The 18,944-nt window shown below is 35.0% G+C and overlaps 4 protein-coding genes across 10 annotated transcripts; 2 read left to right on the top strand and 2 right to left on the bottom strand.

Moving 5' to 3' along the window:
- Positions 1 to 2,167: 2,167 nt before the first annotated feature.
- Positions 2,168 to 3,766, bottom strand: LOC100251215 (probable aspartic proteinase GIP2). Its single transcript, XM_002277663.4, has one exon. It carries the CDS (start codon positions 3,638 to 3,640, stop codon positions 2,333 to 2,335), a length of 1,308 nt encoding a protein of 435 aa, XP_002277699.1. The 5' UTR covers positions 3,641 to 3,766; the 3' UTR covers positions 2,168 to 2,332.
- A 1,479-nt stretch (positions 3,767 to 5,245) lies between these two features.
- Positions 5,246 to 6,550, bottom strand: LOC100259548 (probable aspartic proteinase GIP2). The gene has a single exon (XM_002280472.4). It carries the CDS (start codon positions 6,468 to 6,470, stop codon positions 5,304 to 5,306), a length of 1,167 nt encoding a protein of 388 aa, XP_002280508.1. The 5' UTR covers positions 6,471 to 6,550; the 3' UTR covers positions 5,246 to 5,303.
- Positions 6,551 to 8,977: 2,427 nt separating this feature from the next.
- Positions 8,978 to 13,370, top strand: LOC100264956 (dual specificity protein phosphatase 1). 6 transcript variants are annotated; one of them, XM_002280451.4, is made up of 6 exons: positions 8,978 to 9,216; positions 9,633 to 9,889; positions 9,984 to 10,119; positions 10,774 to 10,894; positions 12,685 to 12,830; positions 13,128 to 13,370. In XM_002280451.4, the coding sequence occupies exons 2-6, from the start codon at positions 9,782 to 9,784 to the stop codon at positions 13,136 to 13,138; spliced, it is 522 nt and encodes a 173-aa protein (XP_002280487.1). In that variant the 5' UTR covers positions 8,978 to 9,216; positions 9,633 to 9,781; the 3' UTR covers positions 13,139 to 13,370. The 6 variants fall into 6 exon arrangements, with proteins under 6 accessions (XP_002280487.1, XP_059592818.1, XP_059592816.1 ...); XM_010651563.3 differs by having other exon boundaries at positions 8,985 to 9,165; XM_059736835.1 differs by lacking the exon at positions 13,128 to 13,370 and having other exon boundaries at positions 8,982 to 9,165; positions 12,685 to 13,048.
- A 3,809-nt stretch (positions 13,371 to 17,179) lies between these two features.
- Positions 17,180 to 18,737, top strand: LOC100256370 (transcription factor MUTE). 2 transcript variants are annotated; one of them, XM_002277642.4, is made up of 3 exons: positions 17,180 to 17,361; positions 17,508 to 17,891; positions 18,435 to 18,737. In XM_002277642.4, exons 1-3 carry the CDS (start codon positions 17,266 to 17,268, stop codon positions 18,525 to 18,527), a joined length of 573 nt encoding a protein of 190 aa, XP_002277678.1. In that variant the 5' UTR covers positions 17,180 to 17,265; the 3' UTR covers positions 18,528 to 18,737. The 2 variants fall into 2 exon arrangements, with proteins under 2 accessions (XP_002277678.1, XP_019075473.1); XM_019219928.2 differs by having other exon boundaries at positions 17,244 to 17,891.
- Positions 18,738 to 18,944: the final 207 nt, after the last annotated feature.

Below are 18,944 nucleotides of genomic sequence, written 5' to 3'. Positions count from 1 at the left end.
AAAATGATTTTCTTATATTTGGTTTTATTATGAAAGATATGAAAAAAAATCAAATATAATTAAAATTAATTAGAAACTTAAATAAATTAAATTAAGTTAAATGAGTTTGAAGTAATATACAAAAATAATTTATTGATTTTACATCTATGTTTTTTTTCATTTTTTTTCTTTTATTTTGTTTTTCCTCTCCATTTTCTTTCTTTTGTATTTTCCTTTAGATTTTTCGAAACCAAACAGTCTTATGCTTGCAATCCTGCATCATCGGTTTGGAAGGGGTACAACACAGGGGAAAAATGTATTTTTATGTCTTGCACAAGTACACCATGGAGTAGGAGGGACAAGACAATACAACACTGGTAAAAGTACTAATGAGTAAGGAAGGAAGGAAAAGTCATGTATAATGCAAATGATGATGAACTGAATATTTACGTAAATATTAATGCAAACATAGATAGAATTGTGGAAAGTGAAATCAGAATATATTAATATATTAATAAAATTTTATTTTATTTTATTACACCATATCATGCTTTTAAAAGTTCTATCTCTATTGTTTTTATAAATTTGAGATGGTTTGCAAAGAAAGGTTATCACTCCCTAAAATTTTTCTTATTTTTCTTTTTCAATCTTTTGAATAATAATTTAATCAATGAAATTCATATGCAAATGAAATAATGCTCCACAATCAAGATTTGCATAAGCTTTCGACATCTCAAATCACATGTCCAAATATCCACTAATTAACTCCACAATGGAAAAAATTATATTAAAATTTCCAAGGCTTAAATGATTAAATTTCAGCTCATTCCCTCAACCAACAACTCATTAAAACATTGTAAATTTCATAAACACTAATACAAATTCTAGCTCATTCACTAACTCAAAGATTTAACATAGAAAATCTCCGAAGAGACAAAAAAAAATAAAAAACCAAAAAAAAGGCATTATGAGCTTGCAAGCAATAAAAAATGTCCACCAATCCACTCTTAGACTACTTGACTAACACATTCTAACTTCAATTACATACCTTCTTCTAAATCACACTTGAAGTCAACATCAAACTCAATTTCAATCATTTCTTGAAGTTCAATAAAATAAATAAATAATGTCTTACCCCAATTTAATAACGACAATGAGAGATTGGATAGAAGAACCAAATGAATCAATTCACATTTTGTGACAAAATTTAATAAAAATAGTTTCATATATAGCTTAAAACATGATAGATTCTCCAAGGCAACAAACACTTCCAAATTGGAATGACCAAGGAGCACAATGGGACGAGGTATGACAACTATCAAGTTTTTCTAAACCCTAAAATGATAATTTGGGTTTAAGTAATAAGAAGAGCACTCAATCCAACACTCGAAATTTCATACAATTTTAAAGATGGATCTATCATACTTAAGGTTGGATCAATCATTAAATAGACTAAAAAAACTTAGTAAAAAAAACCCCACTAAAAACTCTCAATGCTTCTTATGCACCAAAAAAAAAAGGGAAAAAAATATAAACAAATAATTAAAATACTCATTAAATTGAAAAGACCTCAATCACTTATATTTGCCTTCTAAGTACTTTAAACATCTAGTCTAAGAGGGGAGAATTCGAAAGACTTGAATTGAAAATTATTGGAATCCATGCAACGATTAATGACAAAAAAAAATAGAAAAACGAGAAAGAAGAACATAGAGATTTAACGTGGTTCACCTAATTGCCTACGTCCATGGGAACAGGAAAAGAGGATTTTCACTATGTTAAAATTAGGGATACATAAAAAGGGTATTTATATTAATCATTAGAAATGAAATTTCAAAAATATTATTGAACCGTACCCGAGGGGGTTGCCCCTCGTACCCCCGCAACCTATTGTTCACCCGACAACAAAAGAAGTACAAGCCTAAATGACAAATGTCATCGCTCCGCTTCGCTTTGGCATTTTGCCCATTTTTCTTCGTATGTCTTTTCGCTCAAATATGAGCCACATACTACAACAAAAACAAACATAGGAAATTTTGACACGAAATTAGCAACTTGACTTGAGCACTCGCAAGAACCCAAGTAGTTGAAAAGGATGACTATTTTTGCCCAAAATGGTCCAAGTAGTTGGAAGTGCTTTTTAGAATAGTAATGCATATATACTATTTCATCATTTGAGTAAAGAGACTTCAAAGAATCAACACTCTTCACATTTTATTAGGCTATTACTTGGAAAGTAGCAAACATGGCCATTTATTAGTCCAGAAAAGTAGGAAGATGCATAAACAATAATTTGAATAATACGATCATCACTTCTCCGTACGTAGTTGTATGGTAAAGGTGTTGAAACCCTTCAAGCATTAGATGTGAAGTTGAAGTTAGAACAGGTGGTCTGCCGGGACAGAAGCGATGAGCTGAAGCCCAGCCTTGAAGTGGCCAAATCAAACTGTAAAAGATTGTCCTCCAGTTGACGCCCCCCTATCACGATTGAAGTCCTGGGGTTCACACCTCCATCCACAAATCCCAGACACAACACATTGTCACTCACCTGAACCATCGAGTTTGCGCCAAACACCCTCCAGTACACGCTCTGTCTCTGCAACACGAGGTCAATGGGCGGCACAGCCGGACCGACGCGTGTGCTACCGATGTCCTTTGAGCTGAAGCATGCCCCGAAAGGAGACACTGAAGCCACTCTGGTGATGGTTGAAAGTTCTTTGAGGAAGGCTTGGGTGACAGCTTTGTAGATTGAAGTCTCCAAGACCGTGTAAGGATGGACTGTGCTGATCTTGGTTCCTCCGTAGCCTTGGCTGTCAATGGATAACAATGTTGCATTTAACGGCACCGCTTTTCCGTTTATCTTAATGGACTTTACTCCAATGAAGTACTCCACAGAAGCCTCGCCCTGAAAATAAGCCGATGCAGTGCTTACAGGATTAGTAATCAGTGGGGTGTAGGTGAGGGATTGGGAGGCATCAACTTTAGGCAGCAGAACATAAGGCCCATCCCCAAAGAACACGACACCAGTAGACTTTGTGGAAGAACTCAGGCAAATCGAGAATTTCCTATTAAAGCTGAAGGCAGATGAGAATTGTGAAGGGAGTGCAACCCGACTCCTTCCAAGACCGGCCATTCCTTTGACCCTACTGGCAAGGCCTTCCAACAGAAATGTCGATCCACAAGTGAAAAGCAATCGACGGACTGAAACAACGCGGCCCGGGTTTGACCCATCAGTGGATTGGATGGATACAGCATCTTCGCCCACCTCACCGCTTGTTGCAGTCCCAGTTACGGTATTGTCAGGGGACAGAACACAGGTGCTGTAGTTGCATCCCTTTACTGGCCCAGAGAAACACTCTCCACAAGCTTTAGACCTGGTAAGGGAGCATTGGGCCGACCCGCAACGGACCGGCCTGTAGGAAGATGAAACATAGCCCTGGTCGCAGTCCACCCATAGAAACTGGCCGCCAAGATCGAGGGTGAGAGGTATGGAGACGAGATGGGTTCTCTGGTTGATGTGGGTGATGTACTGAAGGGAGGCAGCATCTTTGGAGACTGGAAGAACGAGAGCTTTAGGACGAAAAGATGTCTGGGCTAGGGATGGAGAGAAGACTGAGAGAAGAATGGAGCAGAGGAGGAGATGAAGAAACGTGGAAGCCATATTGAATGATGGAGGAAGAAGAAGAGTTGGAAGTGTGAGTAAAAGTGGAAAGTCCAGCAGGTATTTATACGGCTCATCGATTGCTTATGGATAATGCTAAGTCAAGGATGGCGACTTGGTGACCTGGGGCTGCCTTCAGTAAAGCCGTTGAAGTTTTTGACTTTGACTTTCAAATCATTATCAGAGGAGGTGGTTTATAACCTACTATTACAGACATATAAACATTAAATAGGCATGAATTATTTGATGGTGGGCTGCACTATTCTTTTTATAGTTAATAATAAATGGTCACGTGAATGCAAGTGAGACAATTAAATGTACATAAGAAAATGCCTAGCTATCTTAGTAGTACTTGGGAAACAAAACATCCGGACCGTTTAATATGTTTGACGAGATTTAGGATGTTGAACGAGGATACTATGTGATGAAGGTACTAAGCAAGGATAAATGAAACTATGGTGCAAATAATATAACATAAGATATAGATATGGTATCATTTGATTGATGATGTCTTTTTATATGAACAAAAAAAAAAAAATACACTTTTATATTATACATAAATAAAATGATAATTTAAATATTTGAATCTAAAAATTAATATCATGTGTGGTTTACATGATATTATATAAGATAGAATAAGAAAAAAATATAATATATCATATCTCATATTTGGTCCGTAATAGGAAAGAATAAGTTATCCATTATTTACTTATCATATGTTGAATTAAATATGAGATATGATAAGTAATGGAACATGTTATATATATATGTATTTTTTAGAATAATAAAATTTGATTAAAAATTTCATTTATGGTTATAAAAAGAGAAATTTAAAAAAAAATTCTTTTTATTTAATAAAAAATAATGAAATACAATATAATTTTTATTTTAAATAATATCAAATATTAAAAAATAACATATATTTTATTTTATTATTCTTTATTCATTTTACAAACTAAATATCAATATGACTTACATTTTCCATTTGATATAATACCTTAAATATCGTGACATTATATCAAATAGAATATAATATCTTAAAATATATATATATTTTGTGGACAATCAAATGTAACAACCACAAATATTTTATTTCTTTTTAACTAATATTTTTTGGATTTATTTATAAACTTTTAATAAAATATAAAACTCTCTTATAGCTAATGTTATTTATTAATTATTTTATTAAATGATATCGATGGCTTATCATTTATAAAATATAAAAATTTATATATGTTTATTACCTAATTAATTATTTATATTTAAAAAAAATGTGTAAACACCATTCTTACTTTTATATATTAGATTTTTGGTTAAAAAAAGACTGGAAAGGTCAATAGCTAATGAAATCCAAATCAGTGTGCACAGATGGATAAGATTTGTAAGGTGGATTCTGTCTTTTCCCAGGCACATAGAAGGAGCTCCGATGGTCGGTATTAGATGAATATGACGCTCCACAAACGACAGAAAAAGGTGGAAGCATATTCCTTTTTTGGCCAACGAGTTAAAAGCATATTTTTAAGTCACGGCCAGCCACGTAAAGCCTTGGCACCATCAAATAGAAAATGACGCGTCAATTTAACGTCTCATTTAAAAATAAATAAATGGAGAAATCTATCTTTAAATTTCTTCTCTCCCTCTATCAGGCTCTGGACTTACAAATTTACAGAGACCCTTTAAATATGGAATTCAATTTCAGTTCAGAACAGCTACTTTCCCTAGTGGACAGTGATGAACTAAAACCCAGCATAGAAGTACTGAGATCAAACTCTAGAAGATTGTCCTCCAGTTGATGACCCCCTATTACGATTGCTGTACCTGGGTCAACACCTCCATCCAAGAATCCCAAGCACATAACTTTATCGCTTACCCGCACCATGGAATTCCTCCCCAGTATCCTCCACTTCACCATCTCACTCTGAAGCACAAGATCAATGGTGGGCACAGCGGGCTCGGAGGATTCGGACCTGAAGCAGACCCCGAAAGGTGCCATGGATTCCACCCTGGTTATGTTCATGGAAGCAGCAGCCTTGATGTAAGCCTTAGTAAATATGTCGTAGACTGATCTCTTCATGGTTGTATAAGGAACCACTGTGCTTAGCCTAGTCCCTCCGGTGATTGTCCCAAGAGAGACTCCCCTGCCGTTTATCCTGATTGATTTCACACTGATGAAATAGCCTTCGGAATTGGGATCCTGACCCGGGAGGAGGGGCGTGTACATGAGCGACTTTGAGACGTCTGTTCCGGCAATTTCGTTCTCCAAAAATACGGTGCCTTCGGATGATGAAAGACAGACTGCGAATTTCCGGTGGAGGCCGACCGATGCGGCGAGCTGTGACGGCAGTGCAATTCTAGTCCTCCCGAGGCCCAACATTCCGACGGTGCCACTTGCCAGGCCTTTTAAGAGGGGCTTGGGGGCACAAGAGAAAAGGAAGCGAGAACCCATCTCTGACCCCTCCACAGCTACCATGTCCTCTGCTAGCTCTCCTGCTTCGGCCAGTCCTGTGATGGTGTTTTTCGGGGAGAGACGACATGTGGAGGTTCCACCCCCATGCCCAGAATCACTGGTCTTTGCAGTTAAGCATTGAATCGAACCACACAGGATTGGGGTATTAGAGGATGAGACATGGCCTGAACTGCAATCAAGCCATAAAAAGGGAGCCCCGAGGTCGAGCACAAGCTTGATGGGAACAAGTGGAGTGCCGTGATGAATCTGGGTCACGTACTGGAGTGTGGCAGCATCTTTGGTGACAGGAAGGAGCAGAGAATAAGAGCCCGAGACGAGAGAAACGAAGGAGAAGAAGAAAAGGGGTTTGAGAGGCAGAGCCATGGAGAAGAAAAAGGGAGAGAGATGGGGTTGGAATTGGTAAAGGACTGCAGCGAGTGGAGTCAGTGGACCCTTATTATAAGGGGTGTAGCGGTGAGACGCCGCGGGTTGCGTAAGTTTGAAATGTGGATAAGACCCTAGGATTGCTGACCTTTTGCTGATTAGATTTAATTATTCTCTAGTGCCTACCTTACACACCCATATCCATATTTTGTACCTTTTATGCCATGTGATGTGCGTGGTTCAACTGAATTTTTTAACGGGCATTAGACCCTTATACAGTAATTCCGAGTGTCGATATCATCTTCACCTTTTGTTATGTGGTATGACCGTATGAGTGATTCTCTCCAAGTTTCTATCAATGACAACTGGCTCATGGAGGTATTAACTCTCTCTCTTCCCTGGACTTATTCAGGGTGGCAATCCACCGATTACTTGGCATGTCCACAGGCATTACAGTCTTCAATCATAAAGATTGCAATAGTAATGTTAGCAAGCTGTTGTCGTTATCCGGACTCATATCGGCTAGGTTTTGCTCATTTGTCTTAAACTCTTAAATGACTTTGAGTTGCAAGTGAATTAACCATGGTGGACAAGGAGGGACTTTGTGATATCTCTCCTTTATTAGGAGGAGATGTCTCTGATACTGTGTATAGAGTGAAATTTTTTAATTAGTAGATTTTTTTAAAATCGCAACCATAAGTTGAATTTAGAATTGACAATATTTATCATATTAATGAGTGTTTGTTTATGTGATGAATGATACCCATATGAAAGAGAGATATTAGACTTTAGTTGTGTGTCCCCACATTGGAAATATGTATTTTTATAAGATAATATTTAAATGGGAAGGACTAATGTGAGATCGTGTAACCTGTAAGCCGTGTCTAATTGGTCCTAAAATCTTATAAGACATAATGAAGATATATAGTTTGTATAAAAAAAAAATGCGATTATAATATCTTACATCAATTAGAATGAGAAATTTTTTGAACAATATATATTTAAAGTTATTAAAACTTATTGAATTCATACCGGATAATATTTATATAAGAAGGAGCAAGTGAATTTGAGAGTTTTTTAAAATTTGAGATGCATTCAAATATTACATTATCTTGTCCTATCTTACCTTATATATCAAGATTTTTAATTTGTTTTTTTATCTTCTCTTTTTTAACGCATAAAATAGTAAAAAAAATCTACTTCTCCATTACTTAGCAATTGGACCTAGGATAGTGAGCGAGTCCTAGTTTAGCTTTAAGCAGTGGCAATAGGCATGAGGATGATATGGTATGTGGTGTCACCAGACACATTCCTGAGAAAATAGAAAAATTAGAGAGCCCTTTAAATGTTGCAGTTTCTTTCTTTAATTTCTTTAATCCCAATTTGTTTCGCACACTAAGAAATTTGTGCCGGCCAATGCAAAGATAAGGGATAAGAGGAAGACTTGGTGGGATGTAGGCATTTCAGATAAGGTGGATTTCAATTAATTTATACTAGCTAGTTGTGAAGAGGGCAACTTGTTAAATTTGGATGATAAAATTTTTTAATTATTAAAAAAAGCTAGAAGTGTTTCTTATTGTCAATGTCAAAAGGGTATAAGGGAACATTGTGGGACCAATGCTTTGCTGGGGCGAAACTTGAAAGGAGCTCTGGCTGGGCCAGCCCAATGTGTAGCTAGAGGCCCAATTCTCTTTCCTCATATCTACGATCAATCCGAAGTTGACTTATCACATTAATACTCTAGTTCAATGTGGATTAATTTCAAATCATTTTATAAAATTTCGGAAATTAATCTGATCACTATTCAGTCTTCAGATTAACTTGGGTATTAAGAAAAAAAAATTTTCTTTTTAAATTTAAAGAAAAAAACAACCATATCTTAATAAGTAATAGAGACAATTGTGTTTTGAATCTAGTTGGTTCTAAAAATTAAGTTTTAGTCCATATAAGTTTACTATTTAAGCCTAAGACTTAGAGGAAGTGTGAAAATTGAGAAGAAGGATATGGATTTTTTATCTTTTCAAAAATGACCTTTATTGACTATGAAAAAAAAAATAGAAAAATATTAATTTAAATTTTTTTTTTGTAAACCTCAATAAATTTTAATTTAATTTAGTGATTTGGAAAAAAATACACCATTTTTCCAAAAAAATAAAAATAAAATATTATTATTATTATTTAAAAATCAAACATCTTGAAAAATATATATTTTTAAAATTGTGTATATAAAAAATAACTAAAAATATGTAAAAAAAAATTTTAAATGATATATTTTTAGAATATATATTTAAAAAAAATTAGTTTTCTAAAAATAATAAATTTTCAGAATAATTATTAAAAAAAATTATAAAATAGTTTTGAAATGTATATTAGTTTTTTCATATTTTATATCATTTTCATTAATTATATAAATTTTATGGGTCAAATCTTAATTTTTGGCCCAAATGGGTTAAAAACACAATTGTCTCTTATTAATAAAATAATAAATAAATACGATGGAATGGATTCAAAATATTGAGACAAAATCATATTTCTCGGACTTTCCACTCGATACCAATCCAACGGTTCAGTCTAATCTGTCTCCCCGCATATAGTTGGAAGAAAAAGAACGATTCTCCCAAATCATCTCCCATCTCTCCGGCCATCCGGCGGTGATCGCAGGCAAATTCTATACCGGCTATCCGCAGCCTTCAAGGTCGCCTCTGCGTCAAAAGTTCCAATCCTTCCTTCTCATGAAATTTGAGGAGTAACTTTCCTTCCATGCTGTTGCTTTCTTCATCGTTTATGGCTATGAAAACCGCCTTTTTTTTTTCTTTTTCTTTTTTTTTTTTTTCTTTTTTAGAGATTGATCAAGAATTGGATTTGGATCAGTTGCAAACTTTAGGAAAAAAATTTTACATTTTGGATAATGGGTTCAAGTAACATGCCCAGAGCTCAATGCTTTCAGTAGTTTTTTTTTCTTCTTCCCGATAGATTTTTGAGAGTTTGATGGTATTACTGGCGGTTCTTCAAATGGGTTTTGTCTTATTTTGGTGGGTTGATTCATGTAATTTAATACTGAAATTATACTCTTAACATTTCCCAAGAGGGAAGGAATCTTAGACCCTCTCTGTTCTCCGATTCTAATATTGTTTTTCAAATTATGTTTGGATGCATCTACAGACCGGTTGTGCTCAACTGTGGCCACCTGATATTGATGTTCAAATTGGGGAAATTTTAACCATTCAAGAAAAGTGCAGTGATCAGCAGTTTTGTGCTTATTTTGAAGTGGAAAAGTATATATAGAAGTAGAAAAGGTTTCTTTATTGCCAATGGATCGTATTGATGAACGGTTTAGGGAGCAGGTAGCAGCAATTCAACGAGTTATGCTGTTAACAAGATGCTTTAAAGTGGACAATGTTCCATGCCAAATCGATGAAGTAATTGAGTTTTGGTTTCTTAATTTATGTTATATGTGGTTAGGCTGGTTCTAGAGACTGACTTTGTTTTGTATCATTTTTCTTGATTTCTTAGGGTCTCTTCCTGGGTTCTGTTGGAGCTGCTTCGAATAAGAGTGAATTGAAAAGCTTGAATATCACTCACATTTTAACTGTGGCTAATACGTTGGATCCCGCACATCCAAATGATTTCACATATAAAGTCATTGAAGGTAACAAAGTTCTTTCTTTGCTTGGGTGAATAGTTTTTTCCTTTGAAACTGCATTTATGTTAGGTTTTTGAATTTTGTTTGGCATGTCTTTTGGGGTAATCCTTGTCTCCTATCTATTGTTCTTCAAGCAGATTCTTTTTAGGAATCTGCAATCAGCTTCCTGCATCTAAGCTATTGTTTTGTCTTAGCTGAAATGATGGTTTCAAATTTGTAATGATTTTGCATACTATTGTGAGCTTTAGTGAAGTATATCATGTTGTTGATGCAAATCCCAATGGATGTTAGCAATAGAATACCTAATGGAATCAGGAAGGATCTATGTGCCTACAATACAAAGAATTAATCATTTAGTGCAGTGCATACTAGCAAGAAATGTAAATGAATCTGCAGAATCATGAACCATCCTTTTTTTGTGTATTCAAGCACTATATTAATGTTATAATTTCTTGAAGAAGTTCCAATTCCACTTTATTACTTTTAATTTTTATTTGGTGTCCCTTGTAGTGTGACATTATGTTTCTCTTTCTCCTACCAATATATGTTCTGAATGTTTTGAATCTGTGTTTTTTATCAATATCATTGTTCTAAGCCATATTAAGCATTTGATCTTAAATCCTTAATTATCTTTATTACATTCTTTGTGGATTGAGGCAGTCACGGACAAAGCAGACACAAATATAGCACAGCACTTTGATGAATGTTTCAATTTCATTGATGAAGCGAAAAGACTGGGTGGTGGTGTCTTGGTTCACTGCTTTTTGGGAAGATCCAGAAGGTGATTTTTCCAGCTGTATCAAAGTTACTTGCCTCATACAGATCATGTTCTTCTGTCTACTGTAGAAAATTTGTGAGACTGCTTACTGTCAACTTCAGATAGATCAGTCAACCAAAGGCCTCTGAATTTTCCAAAATTGTAGTGGCGAATGGAAATCATACACTTGGCCATATTTTTATTTGTTACCAGACCTGGACAAGAATTTTAATGCTTGATTAGTTGTATAAATTAACCCAGTTGAGCCCACTATTAGAATGCCTGAGCTTTTACTGGTTGAGCTTGGCTCATGTTTAAGCTTGATCTGATGTTGGACAACCCTGTTCAAGTGTAACTAAAATTATGTTTTCACCCTTATTAGGAACCTGGAAGAACAAATGCAGGAAGGGGATGAGGAGTGTTTTCCACACAACAGTAATGCCAAATATTTTATAATAGAAAAACCTATAAAAAACCATGGTTGGAGAAGCCATAACAAAATTAGCTGCTTGTTTGTCATAACACTTGCCTGAAGTTGGCTACAACTAATCAATTGAGTTGTTTGACCACCATATCTTACGATTTTCAAGAGAAGATGCTTCCTTATGTTTGCAAGAAAAGTTAGCAATGAAAAATTGATGATAGTGGAAAAACCTACAGAAGACTATGTTAGAAGACCTAGTAATGTATGCACTCCTTCATTTTGTTGTAGCACTCGAATGAGTTAGCAACAACTGTCTGACTGGGTTGTTGGGACATCATATCTTACAGTTAACCATAGATTTTCATGAAAAAAATGTTATCTATTTGCAAACTCCACTACCTATTGCCAATGAATAAAACTTCATTAGTATTTCAGGTGATTTCTCAATTTTGGGTGTGCTAGATGCAGGATCAATCTAGCAAGAATCCATTTACATAAAATGGGATGGATTTAAAGTGTCAGGCAGAAACCCCATGCCCTTGCCCTTACCCATGCCTACTTGACTATGTCATATTAGCCATGGGTGTGGTTGTTAGGTTGAAGGGTCTGATATGACAGATCATGTATTAAAACTTAATTATTCTTTGCTTGGTTTGTAGAGCGATAAAAAGGGAATGGCACTGGCTATAGCGAGGAGGCTTAAATTTTGGAAAAAAAGGATTTTGAGGCATAAACTCTACCTCAAGTTATGAGAGGTATGCACGAGGCATAAGCCTCTGCTTGGTAGTGAGGTGGTGATTCAATTCTAATGTCAAACTTTTATGAGACTATGGGTATCAGGCTGCTTGATTCCTCTATTCACACCTAGAAATATCCATGCAGCATAAATGATCTTATAATTATCAGATTTACTTCTGGGACCAAAAGATTACTTGTAGACATTTTAAAGTAAGTTGCTTCTTGATATTATTTCTGTTGTTCGTTCTTGTTATGTTTCCTGCCACAGGTGTTATCTGATGTGAATGGCGAGGAAAAGAATTGAAATGGATCTTGTGGTAATAGAGGTGATCCAATGTGGAAATGTGAGAAAAATACTGGGGGGGAAATGTTACATATGCATGAGATGCAACTTTTGGGGTAATCACTATCACTAGGGTTGTTTTAAAGGATGAATATCATCTAGGTTGGAATTTGATATTTACTAATTCTATTTTCTTCCCCTTTTCTTCTAAAAGACTCTCATCTCCGAATCATTAGAGTGCTTTCATTTTTCAGGTTTATAATATTCCTCACCATTAACATTTCTAATTCTATAGAATTTTTGCTTTCATGTGAAGTGTAGATAATGTAAACTAATTGAACTCTGATTTTTTTGTTTTACTTCATGCAGTGTGACCATTGTGATTGCTTATATGATGAAAAAGCATGGTATGAGCCTATCTCAAGCTCTAGAACATGTGAAGAGTAGGCGGCAACACGCAGCTCCTAATTATGGTTTCATGTTACAATTACAGAACTTTGAAAAATCTCTTCGAGGTACATCATCCTCAGTACCACTATTTTTATTTCTTTGTTCTATCTACCGCTCTTAATGCTTCTAATCGTGGCATTCACTTGCACAGAGCTTCAAACCTTTATTTCTTTGATGTATGAACTTTGAAATTGTATGTTTTTAAACTCTTGTTGCCTAGGTTAGAGTACTTGTTTTTTTTCAGTTTTTTTTTTTGTTATAAATAAATCTTTGTAGTTGCTTTGTTTTTCTTTCTTGCAGTTTACAGTCAGATAGCCTCTGATTCAAACATGTTCTTTTTTATGAATTCTTATGATGAACAGAACAAAGATGAGCAGACTGAGTGATGAACAGCAAGATGAATGTTACTCGTTTGCGTCCAGAATTTGATTAAAAACTCGGGCAGAAAACCCAGGGAAGCTGCTTGTGCATATTCAAAGCAGCTTCAAGTTGATAATCTTGGATAAAATTTGATCTCTAATGTAATGTTCAGAAGTAAATTAGTTTATGATTTAAGAGATTGCTATGAAATACTTTATTATAAATGAATGTGTTATAATTGTAAATCTCCATAGCACCATGGATGTGTATTATGGCTTGTTCTTGTCTTGTGGGCAAATAGTTGGCCCTTCCTTTTACCAAGAGCTCTGGGCACTGGCGGAGCCAGGTAGTGCCTAGAGGGGCACATCCACACCACACACCCCACCCCCACCCCCAATAAAATATTGAAACTAAAAAGCTACACTTCTTGCCCATTGGGACTCGAGCCTGATAACTCTAGATGATTGGGCTAAAGCCCATATTTGTTTCAAAGGTTGCCCCCTGAACTAAATTGCTGGCTCTGAGGATGGTGCCCGAACTAACAGAAATACTAGCCATTTCCCATGGAAAATGACTTAGAGAACATGAAACGGAATAGATTTTAGATCTTGTGGAAATGTCGAGCTACTGAAATGTGTCCCCGACTTATAGTGTGGAGGTTGCTAATATGCAAAATTTTGGGGTGATATATCGGATATATCATTTCATCTTTGGATACTATTGATAATTTGATACAATTGATATCTTATATATATAGATATTGAAATGTTAAGATTAATTTTTAGATTTTTAAGTTGGAGAATTAAGAACATCAAATCTTTTTTTTTTTTAAATAATAAATTCAATTTTTTTTATTTTATTCTAGTGTATATAAATAATCTAAACGAAACAATTGATATCTTATATATATAGATATTGAAATGATAAGATTAATTTTTAGATTTTTAAGTTGGAGAATTAAGAACATCAAATCTTTTTTTTTTTTAATAATAAATTCAAATTTTTTTATTTTTTATTCTAGTGTATATAAATAATCTAAACGAAATAACAAATAAAATTTAGAATAATTTTTCATACTTTCATATTTAAAAGTTTCAAATATGTTCTTTTAAAGATAAATCAATTTTAAATTAGCATGGATGAATATGATGAGACAAAGGTACAACCCGAGTCATGTTGAGGCAGGGATGAGGACAAATAGAGGAGAAGAAAATGGTGAAGAAAGAAGGAAAGAAAAAAAAAACATAAAAAATTAATTTTAATAAATTATTTTTATATATTGTTACAAATTCATTTAATTTATTTTAATGCTATATAAATGTTAAATGATTTAAAAATTCATAAATTTCTAACTAATTTTCTTTGATGTTTTTCATAATAAAATAAATATATGAAAAAACCATTTTCTTTAATTTTTTTCCATAATATTTTCCTAAAGCCAAATATAGTATAATAATTAATTATAAAATTATCATCTCATATATATGTTTAATATATAGGACAACACAACCTTATTTTTTTAATCTCAAATTGAATTCAATATATTTAATTAATTAGTCAGTGATTAAATTGTATAATTCAAAATTAATTTACATTATTTTTTAGAATTTTTTATGAGACAAAATTTTAAGATAACAACAAAATAAAAAGTTATATATCTTTTTTTTTTAAAATAAAAAATTATCATTTGATTTTTTTAAAAAAAAAATCTAAAAAAAAGAGATAATATTATTATATAAAATAATACATATTATAAATATTATAGAAATATTAAATTTGGTTCAATATTGGGTTGTCCAAACCTAGATTTGAGTTCAGCCCAAATTGAGGTTGGATTAAAAAAACTTATCTCCCAAATTGATTCTTAAAAATGATTGCCTAAATCTGTTTAAATATTGGGTTGAATGCAGCTGGGTTGAGTTAATATGCTTCCATTTTTTTGGAAAATAAAGCATTAAAAACCAAAGCAACATTAAATTTGTTTAAGGTTCACATCATATTTTCTTAATTATGAATTCTCAATATATTTCAATTTAAAAAATGTTTTAAATTCTTATTGGATTAGATTATTTTCATGATAATTCATTTCAATTAGTAAATCAATATATTGAACACAATTTCATAAAATAATCTTCGAGTATAACCATGAAAGTGCAGTGTGGCTGAACCCTCTAATACCATGCCAACGCGCAAGGGCACTCATCTCCTTCTAGTTGTTCCAATTTTATGCTATCCACATGAGGGGATTGAATCAATCCGATTAAGATTGATTAATTAAATGTACTTAATTACAATTGGCTAAAACTTTATAGAAGCAATATATGCTACTCTTTCCATCACATTTTCCCCATTATTATTCACTGCCCACTTCCATCAGAAATGGTGACTTAATATATCAAAACCACTGGAACTCCTTGTCGTATATGATTTTTTGCTCCTTTTTAGTTGCTCCGTCTTACAGCGAACTAAAAATATGCATGTTAAGACCTTATCTTGGTAGGTAAAAATGTAGAGAGAAAGAAAAAGAAAAGACGAGGAACATCCCATGAAGCACCAGGAGTAGGATACAAGGTGATACTAGGAATAGAGAAATGTATATGGAGTGCTTAAACCACCACCTTTTCAAAACGGTGCGTGTAGAGAGTCTTGTCAGAAAGTCAGCACAACTAAAACTGCATATGAATGGAACTTGAATCCATTACACTATGATCATTCTAACTGTAAAGTTCCCTACAAGTTCTACTCAGTTCCGTGACTGTGTTGAGTTTTTTCCTTTCTATTGTTTATGATTGATGTTGATATATGATAGCCAAACCATATGATTATGATATGATAGTAACTGAATCATGAAAACCCCGGTCTTTGTTCAACCCTGTGTGCCCATTTAAGAGGTCATATTGTTTACATAAAAGATTGTTGATACTCCGCGCTTCTGGCGTTCCACGTAGTTGCCAAATGGATGGACGCGCAACCTCAACCAATATAGGTTATTGACTCAGTCGGTATACCTGCAAAAGACGTCCGGACAGGGTGTCCGGACGCACCCTCTGATGGTTTTGTTAGCCATTGTTAGAGAGGGAGATATAACTCAGTTGACATTTTTTCAGGTCTCCGGGGATTACCTTCCTCTTCGTGTGAAGGTTTATATATAGTGCCAGGAGTACTGTTCCTCTCATTAATGGTGGGGAGATATTTTATGTTGTCATGATGATATTTAGATGGTAGCAGAGTCATCACCACCCTACGGGTGACTGTCAGAAACCGTGGTAGGTGATGCAGCTGTCAGAGATCGTGGGAAGTGACTTATTGTCACCTCAACCCATCCTTTCACTCTGCAGGTGATGGGACGTGGGCCATGGTTGGTTGTTGTGATGGCGTGTAAGACTCGCTTTACTTTAGTCAATGATCCGGACAATCATATCCGGATAGCCATGTTGGTTATCAGGATGTATTGTGGAGCGGATGCATTAATGGAAGTCGTCCGGATGTCTATGCTTTGTAAGCGTCGTTTGCTCTTCCTTGAGGCAGTCCGGATAAAAAGTGCGCCCTGTGTGCTTTATAGGAAGATCCGAATGAGGATGACCCGGATGACAATGTGTGTTATGTGTCACTGTAAGATGCGTGCCACGTGTCACGGCAAGATGCGTGCCACGTGTTCTCGGAGGGAGGGGTCCCTACAAAGATCACACACAACAATGGAAAACACTGGTGCTCTTGTACGTGTGTTGAATTCTTATATATATGCTCGGAAGGTGTTGGGAAAATATACAGATCATGTATACGGCAGAGAGAAGAAAGTTTGAGGGATGAAGAGGTGAGCATGGCATGCATGATATAGTGAAAGGGGCAGGTAATGTGCATGAGATAGACGGGAAGAAGCCCTTGCCTTCTTTTAACTCACACGGGGCACGTAATTGACCCAAGATAATAAACGTGAGATGTAATATATCTACCAGAGAAGAGAGAGAGAGAGGGACATCAGTGGAAGTGACCTCACGAGAGTGCAACGTCTCGCATTTAATGCCAACCTACAACTAGTTCTGCCACTCTCATATTTGCTGCTGCTTATAAATAGAGAAGACTCAAGACTTGTGTGTGTGTCAGCAATATTGTGTGGAGAGACTTGTTTTCAACCACAACATGTCTCACATAGCTGTTGAGAGGAACAGGAGAAGACAGATGAATGAGCACCTCAAGGTTTTACGCTCCTTGACCCCATGTTTCTATATCAAAAGGGTAATCAATTAATCTCTCTTTCTAGATCTCTATATCTATATCTTCTCCATCTATCAGCTTTCTTCACAGAAGAATTCATCAAGGAGTTGCACCACTTCTATCCACTTTTAACCTGCTGGTTTTGGTTTTTATTTTTTCATATTAAGGGAGATCAAGCATCTATAATAGGGGGAGTGATAGAATTCATCAAGGAGCTGCACCAAGTGCTGCAGTCTTTGGAGTCCAAGAAACGGAGGAAAAGTCTTAGCCCAAGCCCTGGTCCTAGCCCAAGGCCATTGCAGCTGACTTCTCAACCCGACACCCCCTTTGGATTGGAGAACTTCAAGGAACTAGGAGCATGTTGCAACTCTTCAGTTGCTGATGTTGAAGCAAAGATCTCCGGATCCAATGTCATCTTGAGAATAATATCTCGCCGCATACCGGGCCAAATCGTGAAAATAATCAATGTGTTGGAGAAATTTTCGTTTGAAGTCCTCCATCTGAACATCAGCAGCATGGAGGAAACTGTCCTATACTCCTCTGTGATAAAGGTATGTATATCACATGGACGTTATTCCAAATATCAAAACTTTTATCTCTACAATCACCCCAGGATAAGAGGAAAAACTGTCAGATTGTATTCTAGAACCCTAGTATGGAAATCTTGACAATTTTTAGTACCTAAACTTTTATCTCTACAATCACCAGTTGCACTCCCATACTGGTTATTACTCATCATCTAGTTGAGGGCATGCGAGGCTAGTATATTACATTCACGTGATCAAGTATATTGATATACATATGATCTACAGTGTCTCAGTCAAATTAGATGCTGTCCACTACATAAAATTATGGATTAATTGTTCAGCTATTACTAATGTTGTTGCAAAACTACATGAAAGTTTGAGTTCTCGTCGATGTTTGTACTGCATACATTTCAAACTAATGTAATATTCCCTGCACACATGACACACATGAAGATGGCATATACATATCGATAAAGAACCCAACATTTTTTTTTTCACCATAGGGAATTTGATATTATTGAAATTCTTGCTGTTGATTTCTTTTATTTCTCGTATCTCTATCAACAGATAGGACTCGAATGCCAGCTGAGTGTGGAGGAACTAGCTCTTGAAGTCCAGCAAAGCTTCCGCTCGGATGCTGTTTATGCCAATGAGATATAACCTATTAAAACTAAAGTGGTACTGGTTCTTATAATGTCGTGATCATGGGCAAATGGAAATAATTTTCATTTCTCCAACCTAAATAACAGGCCTACTATATATATATATATATATATATATATATGTACTTAATATACTTAATTGTAAGCAAACTTTATGGCAATGGAGAGTGTTTTTCTCTCGTTTGATAATTAACTAATGAAGGTTTTCAGTTTGAGCTTGTTTGGACTTTGGACTTGCTTACTGATCATTGTCAATTCTTCTATAAATGTTTGGTTTTTCTCATGCCATATATTTGCATGCATGGCTAGATTATTCTGATCAAATTTAAACTAGGTATGCTATGTACTATATAGTAAACATTTATATAAGAAAGTCTATGCCTACTTGGATTTGGTCAGTTTATCGACCCAATGT

Source organism: Vitis vinifera, chromosome 5 (assembly GCF_030704535.1).
Source record: "Vitis vinifera cultivar Pinot Noir 40024 chromosome 5, ASM3070453v1".
Classification (NCBI taxonomy): Eukaryota; Viridiplantae; Streptophyta; class Magnoliopsida; order Vitales; family Vitaceae; genus Vitis; species Vitis vinifera.
Note: the sequence above shows the minus strand (reverse complement) of the source record. Positions and strands in the feature narration are given on the sequence as shown.

Excerpts from the sequence above, each read along its gene's own strand:
- LOC100251215 (XM_002277663.4), bottom strand. The coding sequence starts at position 3,640 with ATGGCTTCCACGTTTCTTCATCTCCTCCTCTGCTCCATTCTTCTCTCA.
- LOC100259548 (XM_002280472.4), bottom strand. The coding sequence starts at position 6,470 with ATGGCTCTGCCTCTCAAACCCCTTTTCTTCTTCTCCTTCGTTTCTCTC.
- LOC100264956 (XM_059736835.1), top strand. The coding sequence starts at position 9,782 with ATGGATCGTATTGATGAACGGTTTAGGGAGCAGGTAGCAGCAATTCAA. Across the intron at positions 9,890-9,983 it reads TTCCATGCCAAATCGATGAA|GGTCTCTTCCTGGGTTCTGT; the intron begins GTAATTGAGTTT and ends TTGATTTCTTAG. Across the intron at positions 10,120-10,773 it reads CACATATAAAGTCATTGAAG|TCACGGACAAAGCAGACACA; the intron begins GTAACAAAGTTC and ends GGATTGAGGCAG.
- LOC100256370 (XM_019219928.2), top strand. The coding sequence starts at position 17,343 with ATGTTTCTATATCAAAAGGGTAATCAATTAATCTCTCTTTCTAGATCT. Across the intron at positions 17,892-18,434 it reads TATACTCCTCTGTGATAAAG|ATAGGACTCGAATGCCAGCT; the intron begins GTATGTATATCA and ends CTCTATCAACAG.